This window comes from Nanorana parkeri, unplaced genomic scaffold (assembly GCF_000935625.1).
Source record: "Nanorana parkeri isolate BGI_ZX_2015 unplaced genomic scaffold, ASM93562v1 scaffold573, whole genome shotgun sequence".
NCBI classification, from domain to species: Eukaryota; Metazoa; Chordata; class Amphibia; order Anura; family Dicroglossidae; genus Nanorana; species Nanorana parkeri.
The window spans coordinates 875,352-887,549 of NW_017306841.1; the positions used below are offsets into that span (position 1 = coordinate 875,352).

Here is a 12,198-nt window from a genome sequence, read left to right on the forward strand (position 1 = left end):
GCCCAGCTGCGTGAGTGACAGCTGGCTCTGCCTATCTAGAGGCAGAGCCAGCTGTACCCGCCCCCTCCCCCGTCCGTTCCGCCAGTCAGCGCTGGCAGATCGGAGCGGGGAGAGGGGAATCCAGCCCCTCCCTCTGTCACGGCAGAGAGCCGTGACAGGATCGAGAGGCGAGCGAACCCGGTATGTGTTCGCTCACCTCCCGATCTACTGAGCCGACCTGTGACAGTCTCATTGTTACAGGTTGGCTGGAACTATGAGGTGAGTGAAAAGCACTCACCTCATAGTTCTCCTTTAATTGTTCACTACACTTAAAGCTCAAGTCTGGGCCGCAGGCACCACCCCAAGGGACCCCCTCTGCCCCTTGAGGCCCCCCTTCCACCATGATAAATTTTATGCTTTTTTTATGTCACACTTTCCTTTGTAGATGTCTTTAGACCTTCAGTAGACACACTGAGGGGAATTTATCGAAGCTGGAGCAGACAGAATCTTGAGCAGTTGCCCATGGCAACCAATCAGCATCCACCTTTCATTTTCAAACCTTAACTGAACAAACTAAAGAGAGAAGCTGATTGGTTGCCATAGGCAACTGCTCCAGATTCTTCTGCTCCAGTTTTCATAAATTCCCCTCACTGAGTCTTTTTTCTCTTTAAATATTTTCCCAGTATTGGGAGGTCTTCTATAATGCAGAGAGCAGTGCCGATGTGGTGATGTCAGTGGCGGTCTCTGCAACATTGCAACAGGAAAGCAGGGCACCATGATGATGCCCCCTCACGACACCATGATGTCCTGAACTCACAGTAGGTGCTCAGTCTTTCTAGCTGAAAAACACTGGGCATCATCCAACCCAGAAGACTGAGTACATCTTGTGGCAGAGAAGAGGTACTGCGGGGGACAGCGCTGGAGAGGAGGTAAGTATTGCACCCATAGCTTCTGTTTTAACTTATAGGTCAACCTTTAAAATGTAAGATTCAGAGGTTTTTTTTGCTGCAATCTACCTCTTGTATCATCACGCCGCACCTGAATATTTCATTCACTTGCCCTGAAGAACAAGATAAAAACACACGGGATCTGTCTGTATGATAGACAATTAATTGGGTCACTTTTGGGAGGTGGTGAAAACAACCGTGGATCCGCAAGGAAGGACTTGTCTGGGAAATAACACTGCAGGGAACATCTCCCAAGCTGAAGGTGTTATTGTGAAAAGAATATAAATTGTGAAAGAATCAGGAGAATCGGCCTCTTCAGAAGCTGAATTCCATCTCAGATATTTCAACACTATTATTTCCAGAGCCATAAGGAAGTCATTGTGCCCATTGCTTCAACATGAGCTGAACCTCCTTCTACCCACAGACATTGTTTCATTCTAATATTCGGGTAATAGAGAAATATTGTACAAGCACAACATTTCAGGGATATAAAAGCTATATATAAGTAACGTGCCGTTTTATATTGTTACTGTTTATTTTATATGTAGTGTTTGCTTTTGTAGTGAACATTCTTTTACCATTAAAGTCGACAGTAAAAGGTCAATGGAAAAACATTTCTTATTTAAAGGGTTATTAAACCCTCAGCTTTTTTTGCATATATCTATTGCTAGCAAACAGTAGATATATGCAAAAACATCAAATAAAAAAATTTTAAAAAACGCTTTAGAAAAGGTTAAAGCTTACCAGTGTCTTCGCCGCACGCTCCCCTCTGAAAATCTGAAAAATCTTGGGCGGCCGCAAAGGACTGCATGCGCAGTTCGGATTTTTGGCCGGGAGACGAGGAGAGGTAAGGTAAGTCTATGGTCGCCTGCACCCGCATGCAGACACCGTGGGACAGGAAGTGCCAGCAAGAACAGAGGAGTCAGCGCTGGATCGGAGACCCGCAGCAGCGCTGGAGGGACAGCTGAAAACGACGAGAAAGAAGAAGATCGGATTAAAGGCTGTGACACACTACAGGCGTAGCGATGCAAAGTGAAAACATTGCAACTTTCCACTTCACACCGCACCGCAGCTTGTCTACACTGTAGTTTGTACTGTATTTTTTATGGTTACCTCTACAGATTCTGCTTGTCATGGATACCTCTACAGAGTGGTTAAACCAAGTCGATTTTGGGACAGTGGTGGAGAGCCAAGGCCCAGTCGCAGCTGCAAACGCTACCACCCGGGTAGTTCTGCCATTAGCTCCAGGCTGTAGAGGGACTACAAGTTTCAGCAACACATTATATAGCAATGCAGAACAATATTAAGCTAAAGCCTCTCCAGGGCTGCGTGCGGGTCTCCCCATGGCTGTGCGGGCAGCGGATGTCACCAGTACTATGCAAGTGGCATGTGTCACCAGTACTGTGTGGGCGGCAGGAAGGAGGAGGTATACAGGCGAAACTCGAATAATTAGAAACGAAGTCTCCAGCAAGTGCGCGACCTTACGGCAGCCGAAATAATTAAAACAGTAAAGTGCCATTACTAGCTTTATTGGGGCATTTTTTTTTTGTAGAGTACTCATGAAAATGCCTAGTATCGGCAACGATACCAATACTGGTATCGCCATATCGATATTGGTACATCCCTAGTCAGTGCTGTTTTGGCAAAGATGCACAGGTGTGCAATCATTAGGTGTTGGCCACTATTAAACAATGGACCCAGGAATGGAGATTTCATCCCTCCCAATTCTCTTAGAAATCTCCCAGTTCCAGGATCCCATGCCAAATCCAGAAATCCTGGGAAGAGCTGCAAAGTCAGCTCTTTCCCAGTGCAAGAACTTGCCTCCTGGAACCACTCAGCCCCTCTGGCTGAGAGTCCTGGGTGTCTGCGCTGCCAGCATCTTGCATGGCAGTGTGACGCACTGCCACAACTGGATGAAATACTACATGTATAATAGAAGAACTGTGATAATTAGGCAAGAATTTAGGAATTCAGGAATCATGCATGTTACTACTTTTTGTAAAAATTTTCAATCATGGAATTTTTTAATGATTGGTAATAAACTTTATATGAATTTATACCTATCTGATGCCTCTTTAAAACCCCAATACAACCTTGGTTGTGACTTTTTGTAAATTGGATTTATAGGGGTGTGGTCTCAGATCACCTGGCATGGATGAGTCTGGGAAGTGTTTTGTGTCTATACTTGATGGATCTGTGTCTTTATTCAGCCTCAAATACTATGTAACTATGTAATTAAGCCACCCTCGCCTAGGAACCATGGGAGGAAGCCTGGGAAAGTATATATTGTTTAACTTTTTTACCATCACAGGGTTTATTTATTTTTTTTGCACTTTTACCAAGCCTTTTATAGCTGAGCAAGGGGGTACTTGTTACTAAGGGGCAAGGTTCACTTTACGTTTAAAGCCCAGTTACAGCCAAAACTTGTCACTGGGGAACTAAATGGGATGTTATCTCTCTAACAGATACACAAGCAGTTAAAAAAAAAAATATTTTGTTGTTGATGGAGTGGAGAAAAGTTGGAACATTAAAAAGCTGCTACGGTGACCAGAGTGATGGTGACCAGAGCATCTCCCACTAAAAACTGGATGATTTAGCCCTCCTTAGTGCCACTAGGAATTCTCACTCTGTGGTTTTTAATTAAAGCAAGCAATATCTTGCATGGGTTTACCTTTATTTTTGTATTTTCTAGCTTAAATGAATCTAGTCTAATCTATTTTCTTGTTCCTAGAAATAATAGAAAAGGGAAAAATGAATTCCACCAACCAGCACAAAGTCCTAGAGTTCACCCTCTTGGGATTGGCCAGTTTCCCCACGCTCAGCATAGCCCTGTTTCTTCTCCTTCTCATCATCTACATTCTCATATTACTTGGGAACCTGTTGATCGTAGTAACAGTCCATTTTGAGGCTCGTCTCCATTCAGCCATGTACTATTTTCTAAGCAGGTTATCCTTCGTAGACTTGTGCTATGCTACAGTGACCATTCCCAAAATTTTAGCTGACTTCCTGTCCAAAACCAACACAATCTCCTCCAATTCCTGCATCACCCAGCTGTTTTTTCTACACTTCTTTGCAGGAACAGAGAGCATCCTCCTTACGGTCATGAGCTATGACCGCTACGTTGCTATCTGCTACCCCTTACGGTATTCCAGTATTATGAACAAGACTGTCTGTCATTGGCTGGATTTTGTTTGTTGGGCCACCAGTTTTATACATTCCATAATTCAGATCATCATGACCTGTCAACTGAAGTTTTGTGGACCAAACCAAATAGACCATTTCTTCTGTGACATCCACCCTTTGTCTGTGCTGGCCTGTTCAGATATTTTCATAATTGAAATAGTATTTGTGGCCAACAGTGGCCTGATTTCTGTACTGTGCTTCCTTGTGTTGCTTATGTCTTATATGGGCATCATTAACACCATACTGAAAACCCGCTCTGAAGAGGGCCTAGGGAAAGCCTTTTCGACTTGTGCCGCACACCTCACTGTTGTTACGCTTTTCTTTGGGCCTTCCGTCTTTATATATTTAAGACCCTCTGTATCGTATGCAGTAGATAAAATGGTGTCCGTATTCTATACAGTCATAACACCCCTACTAAACCCAATTATTTACACATTAAGAAATAAAGAAGTAAAGTCTGCCATCAAATCATTTTTGGGCAAGAAATTACTTAGAAAAGAAAAATAAACTGAAGCATTGAATTTATGTTGCATGCTATTTATCATTTATTAAAATCTGTCATACAGAGATCTACTGTGTATTAGCACTGTATATTAGCTAGGGTTTTTTGCTTAGCATATACAGTGCTGTATTTATTTTTTTACTATATGTTCACATCCTTTTTGTTATACAAATAAATATGTAGCAACCTTTTGAGTTGGTGGCTCTTTGTAATTTATTAGGTAAATTTAATGACGCAGCTGTGGTTGGCATCCTGCACTTTAACATGTTTACATTTTCTGCATTCATTGGGCTACCACTAAACATAGAATATTGTTTGCTTCTGCCTGTTGCTGGGGTGTAGATAGGGTTGCCACCTTTTCTTCAAGCGAAACCCGAACACTCTAGTGATGCGCAGCCATTTTTTTTTGGGAGAATGAGTCGCGGCGTATTTATATGTAAATAGCGCCACCCATTCATATGTAAATAATCACAGTTGAGACTATTTTCAGTGGGGGGCCAGTAGCCCCTATCTTAATTTTGGTTGCCCCCGTCTGCCTGAAATCTTGTGTCTGGGTTTCTGCTGCCATGAAACCCGAACACAGCATTCGAAACCCAGACTGTCCGGGTGAATCCTGGACAGGTGGCAACCCTAGGTGTAGATAGAGTAAGAAGAAACAATGTTATGAGTTCTGAATATTTATTACAACTTGGCTAATGACTAGGAGGTTTATTGCCAGTGTTGTAGGCTAAGGTAGGAGATAAATATACAAGGAACCCTTCAAGAAGGTACACTTGCACACAGTTAAGGCTTTTGCAGGCATGTGGTCCATTGTATGGTTAACCAGTTATGGTAAATGGCTGCTAATAATCAACAAGATAGCATGTAAGTTAAATTACAATCATTAAATCAGATGAATCAGCTGTATAGGAGCAATTAAACTGAGCAAGGAAAAGCCGTACTCTGCTAAAAAGTTGAGGCCATTGAAGACGGCTCAAGGTCAAAGATCTTACACAATGGCAAGACAAAGCACATCAAGAAGACACAGGGTGGTTTTACCGCATCAGCAAGGTCGGTCACAGGTAGAAATTTCAAGGAAGACAGGTATTTTCAGATGTGTCTTCCAGACTCTTCGGCAGAAGCACAAAGATACAGCCAACGATGAGGACCAAAAACACAGTGGTCATCCAAGAAGACTTGCAGCAGATGAAAGACACTGGTGAGGTCTCTTCAGGAGTGGTCTTCATGGAAGACTTGCGGCTAAAAAGCTACTCATGGCCAAGGGACTCAAGAAGACACAGGAAATGGTGTGCAGAAAAATGGCAGCAAATGTTCTGGACTGATGTCTTCAAATTAATTTTTTTCGGCTGTAACAAAAGTCAGTTTGTTTGCTGTAGACAAGTATGAGTGTCTGCAAGCAACAGCGAAGCATGCTGGAGGTTCCATCCAGGTTTGTGGCTGCATTTCTTCCAATGGAGTTGGGGATTTTGTCAGAATTAAGGGGTCTCCTCAAAGCTGAAAAGTACAGGCAGATACTTAATAATCATGCAGTACCATCAGGGCAGTGCCTGATTGGTTCCAAATTCATTCTGCAGCAGGATAATGTCCCCAGGCATACAAGTCATAAAGAACTATATTCAATGAAAAGAAAATTAACGAGTCCTGGAATAGATGGTATGGAGCCCACAGAGCGCTGATCTCTACATTGTTCAGTCTATCTGGGTTACACAAAGAGACAGAAACAACTGAGACAGCCTAAATCCACGGAGGAACTGTGGTTAGTTATTTTAGATGTTTAAAACAACCAACTTATGTACTGTGTGCAAGTGTACCTAGCAGAATTGATGTTGGTTTAAAGGCATAGGGAGGTCCAACCAAATATTGATTTAATGTATTTTTTTATGCATATTGCAGATTGTAAATTGTTAAATAAAAAATATTAATTATATTATTTTTAAAAGCATGTCCACTGTATAATAATTTTTTACATGTTCATAAACATTTTGTACAGTACTGTAAATGTATTCGTTATCCAACACTGAAAGAACTACATTGACATTACAGCTTGAGGTTAAAATGCAATATGATTTTTCTAGTACATTTCTAGTCCTTTATTACTTATAGAAGCTACAAAACTCTGCTGCTCCTTCCCTGTTAGAGAAAAGCCTCCACCATTCAGTATGAAGCTGATGGTGTATACTAGATATGGAGAAATTGCCAAAATTCTATTTGACTAAAATGTAACACATTTCTATAGATCTGAATAGCAAAGGTGTCTCTGAAAGATGAATGCAAACACTGCCCAGTGTGGGGGAGGAAGAGCAGTGGTAATTGCTTCTGTGCTGCCTTAAGCTCTATGTGGGGGCATACATACAGTAGGCTGAAGGGGAATGGGGCAACCCATATAGGGTTCCTTATAGAAAAAACTATGGTACTTTAACCTCTTGTCGTCCGCCCGTAGTAAAAAAACGGACGGATGGCACTGCAGCATCTGCGGGTTGCCGTCTCCAGACGGCAATTTTTTTCTGCTCGCGCGCGCCCCCTAGCGGGCACGCACAGGCAGAAAAGACCCGTCCAATGCGAACACCCGGTACCGGGTGTTTCACATATAGGCGATCAGCGGGTCCATAGCCCGGCGATCGCCTATATGTGCTCGTTCGCGGCAGCCCATGCGCGCGGTCGGCGCTTCCGGTTTTTTCACCCCCCCCCTGACCCCTCACCTTGATTCCCGGGATCCACTGCCCCATCTTGGATCCCGGGACCGGCTCCGAGGGCGTCAGGAGGAGGAGGACGGGAGATCAGCTCCTTGCTGATCTCCGTCCGGGCTGTGAATGCAGAAGTGATGTGTATTACATCACTTCCGCATTCACCTGTCAGTCATCTGGCTGCTATTGCCAGAGAGAAGAAGCTGATAAAGCAGATCTCTGCTTCATCAGCTTCTTTTGGGGTCCACAGCTGATATTAGGGGTCCTAGAGACCCCTAATATCTCCATAAAGAGGACTTGTCAGTGTGCCTTTGCTATTATATAGGGGGATTGTTATCCCCCTATATAATAGCAATAACAATAAGTGCAAAAAAATAAATATAAATTAAAACAAATAAAAGTAACACATAAAAAAGTAAAATAAAATAAAAGTCATATATTAAAAAAGGGGAAAAAACCCCCCCAAAATGTTTAACTCCCCCACCCCCACGTTTACGCGCCTATAAACGTAAATACGCGTCCGGTGCCCCAGCGCGCAAAAATTACAATTGCGCTACACATGTTACATATCGCCGCGAACGTCGCAGTGGGAGCAATCATTTTAGGGCCATCAATCACTGATAACACTAAACTGATGAGCGGTAACAGCTTTTAAAGCGTCGCCTATGGCCAATTTTGGGTATTATCGTTTTTTGAGGTTTTGCGCGCGCACGCAATTTTAAGGCTTGACATGTTTAGTGTCTTTTTACCCGACGTGACCCCATCTTTTATATTTTACCAAAAAATTGGGTAATAATAAATGTTTTATCATTTAATATAGGGGAAACTGTTTTTTTTTTTTACATTTTGGTAATTTTTCCTTAATATAGTAAAAAAATAAAACCCCCAGTGGTGAATAAATACCACCAAAAGAAAGCTCTATCTGTCCCCAAAAAAGGGTATAAAATTAATTTCAGTACAGCGCTGCATGACGGAATAAATGTCAGTTAAAGTACCGCAGCGCTGAAACTGAAAAATGGCCTGGATGGGAAGGGGGTTTAACACCGCGGATGTCAACTGGTTAAAGTATGACTGAATCTTTGTATAAAAACCCTGTATGTGTTACCCACCCCCCTTAGCTATTATACCAAAAATCAGACTTTAGATGTGGTATCATCTCAACTTCCTGCTGTACTAGGCAGTGTGTTCCTTTTTATTGTTCTCCTGGGGCCTCTGCTTCAGTGTGCAGTCACAAGTACATGTGCCATAAAGTTGAATGGGAAGGCAGTTGATGGCAGATGACAGCAGATGACTGGGACCACGCTGCATCTGATTTTTCATATAACAGCTAATGGGAGACACATATAAGGTTATTTATACAAAGGAATAGCAGTACTTTAAAGAGACCCTGTCGCCAGACCAATAATTTTAACAAACATTTTCCTATAAGATTTCAGATAAGATTATATGTAATGCATTTTAGGAATGTTATTTACTTTTAAAACACCTGTACCTGTAGACATCCAAAAGAATGGTGTTGGTGCTGTCATCTTTGATGATGGCAGAAACTCCAGCAGACTAAAAGTTGCCACTTTCAAAAAAGGTCTAGCTCAATGTCCTTCAGACTTGGCCAAAGCAGGTAGAAAATACCCTTGGATAAGCCCTAAGGTTGTTGCAGGGACGTACGGTCAGAGGAGGCAGGTGAGGCAGAGCCTCACCTAGTATTATGGAGGGAAAAGCTGTCAGCTTCAAGTCGGAAGCTGACAGCTTTTTCTCCATTCAGATCGGCATCTAACAGGTTACAGAGCAAGGAAAGCCTCCCCGCTGTGTAACCTGTCATGGACGGAGCGCTGCCTGTTAATTACAGGGGGAGGCTTTTGACAGGTAGTAAGGTTACACAGCAACGGGATTCCCCACTGCTTGTGTAACATAACTATTGAGGCAAGAGCTGTCGCAGCCTCTACTCTGGGCGTGAGCTCGGTGGATGGCTTGGACCAATGGCAAAGCGTCATTGGTCCAGGCTGTCCAATCAAAAAAGAAGAAAAAAACTACTGAGGCCATCAATCTTGATGCCTCAGCAGTGATGAGCAAGTGAGGGACAGGGAGTCTCCGCCCTGTCTCCTCCCTTCCTCCTTCACGCTAGCTTTGGGACCTGAGTTGGGGGCGGGGCTTCGGCCGGCAGCGGGTGAGGTTTCAGCTGACGGGGAGGGGCTTTGGCCGGTGAGGGCGGGGCAGAACGTGCTGGGGGCGAGGCTGGGGAATGCCTCACCCGGAACCAGAGGTACCGCACGTCATGGCTTTTTGGTCATTGCAAGTAAAAAAAAATAACCCAGTGCCTATGGTCAGTGAGAGTAAGAATAGTGTCCCATCCTTGGTGTCAGTTGAAGGAGAATAAGTGCAAAGTGACAGGAGGAGAGAGGACTGAGGTGGTGCAGGGTGAGAGAAGGAGAGAGGAATGAGGAAGTTATCTTATGATACTGGACTTACAAATCATTCCTTTATGCCTTTTGGCCCGTTCACTCCTTTGGCTAACTGTACATTCAGAACCGCAGGTTTATAGCACAGATACTTAATATTTTAGAGACATTTTTCCAACCTGCACACAGCCGTCCCAGATGTGTTGGTCATCATCAGTGGAGTGCATGGAAACTATGGCTTGGGGAACAATGGGGAAGTATATCCACACTGATTAATCAGAGGTAGGCTACAAGGAGCTCTATATTATTAGGTTTTATCTGTGCAATAAACATGCAGTTCTGGGGGTACAGTTGGCCAAGGGGCATAAAGGAATGATTTGCAGTGCTACACCTATCCTAAAATAAAGATTAAATCCCTTATTTTTGGGATGTGTAATGGAATGAGACCTAAGAAATGTAGAATTGGAGTGATGTATTTACTGTAACGCCCTGAGAAGAGTTTACATTTATGGCCTTAAGGTTAAATTAGTGTGATGTTGTGGGGCCCCCATTGCTCCTTGATAGGTCACTTGTTACTTGTACTGAAGTGGATGGTTGCCTGCATCTTGCAGATTATTTCTACAGTATGCAATAATGACTGTCTGCCAAAATCCTGGAGTCTTATTTTTCTTTGAAACTTTCCCCAGTAGTGGGAGGTCTGCAATGATGCAGAGAGCAGTACTGATGTGGTGATGTCAGTGCCGAACTCTGCAACATCACAATGAGAATCCACGTCGTTATGATAACGACATTTCAGGGCAGCAGGTCCGTGACAACCAGCCCTCACAGTATGTCTTCAGTCTTTCAAGTTGAAAGACACACTGCATCATTCAACCCAGAAGACTGAGTACATCTTGTGACAGAGAAGAGGTACTGCGGGGGACAGCACCAGAGAGGAGGTGAGTATTGCAACCATAGCTAACTACTAAGCAAACCTTTAAAAAAACAGCTGGGGTTTGACTTTAAAATTCAGCGGCATAGGTTTCTTTGCTGGGATCGGTTTCTTGTGCCATCACATCGCACCTGAATATTTTTCTTACTTTTCCCGAAGAACACGATAAAAACACACGGGATCTGTCTGTATGATGAAAAATTAATTGCGTTACCTTTGGGAGGTGGTGAAAACGACCGTGGATCCACAAGGAAGGACTTGCCTGGGAAATAACACTGCAGGGAATATCTCCCAAGCTTAAAGTCTTGTTGTGAAAAGAAAATAAATTGTAAAAGAATTAAGAGACTTTGACTCTTCAGAAGCTCAATTCTGTCTCAGATATTTCAATTCTATTATTTCCAGAATTACAAGGAAGTCATTGTGTAACCGTCCATTGCTTCAACATGAGCTGAACCTCCTTCTACCCACAGAAATTGTTCCATTTTTAATATTCGGGTAATGGAGAATTATATTACAAATGCAAAATTGAACTGTAATGTTTTTTCATACAGACATATAAAAGCTATATATAATTAACGTGTCGAGTCTATAATATTGCTGTTTATTGTATATATTGTTTTTGCTTTTGTAGTAAACATTTAAAGTCTATGGTAAAAGGTCAATGGAAAAACACCAGCTACGAGCGTTTATTTTTTGTTACAGTGTTAAGGCCCATTCACACTGGTGCGATGCATTTCACGGTTCCAATCGAGAAAATTGCAGGTGGGAGGTGCGTTTGGGGTGCCATTCAGATGAATGGCAATGAACCTCCTGCACTTTTAAGGCCGGTGCGTTGCACGGTATGGTGTGATAATCTCTCACTTAACAGTGAGAGTAAGGCATGGGCCCTAAATCATGTTTGTAAAAACTCGTATAAGCTGTAATGTGTTGATGTAATTTTAAAAGGTGCTTTAATCATTTTAAATCTGCAGCTTTAATTAAACTATTACCTGGTGTCCCTGCCATAATTATCATTGTTTAGACCTTTGGTTAGGCTGCATTTACACGTGTTGGACTTTTACCGCCCTTTGAAAAGTGGCCAGAGGGCAGTTGATAGCCAGTTTACAGGCATTTAGGGGTGTTACTGCCACCTACTGAATGTCTGTTTTATTTTTTTGATCCCAATAGGAATTTTGCATTGCAATATCGTGCTGCAACCGCATACAGTACGTGGTTGCAGCACGGTCTCATTGGCTACAATGGACGCATTTGGCAAGTAGAACAACCTGCCAAATGTGATATGCTGTGGATCAACCTCCTGTTTTCACTGCCCCTTTGCCATCTCTGTGAATGAGGACTTATCATGTGACAACTGTCTTCCAGTTGTACATTGTTACTATGTTGCACGTGGTCCTGGTGGAGACCACTAGTAAATATTTACAATATTACAATATTATGAAATGGTTTTTTAATAGATTGAAAATGAAATACTATGTTGTTCTTTCACAAGACTGTAGCCTTCTCTGCAGAAGTGGTGGAGCACCACGAAACGTGCAGAGAAGATAAAAAAAAGTCTTGTGGGCCGCCCCCCCCCCCC

General features: G+C 42.9%; 2 protein-coding genes across 2 annotated transcripts in view; both read left to right on the forward strand.

Annotated features, from left to right (window-relative positions):
• Window positions 1–3,677: 3,677 nt before the first annotated feature.
• On the forward strand, window positions 3,678–4,616 carry LOC108791784 (olfactory receptor 4Q3-like). The gene has a single exon (XM_018562356.1). The coding sequence runs from the start codon at window positions 3,678–3,680 to the stop codon at window positions 4,614–4,616; it is 939 nt and encodes a 312-aa protein (XP_018417858.1).
• A 5,780-nt stretch (window positions 4,617–10,396) lies between these two features.
• The window catches only part of LOC108791783 (olfactory receptor 4Q3-like), a 4,762-nt gene continuing 2,960 nt past the window's right edge, over window positions 10,397–12,198 (forward strand). The window contains exon 1 of the mRNA XM_018562354.1: window positions 10,397–10,416. Coding sequence (XP_018417856.1) covers window positions 10,397–10,416 — 20 coding nt within the window. The remainder of the gene's footprint in view (window positions 10,417–12,198) is intronic.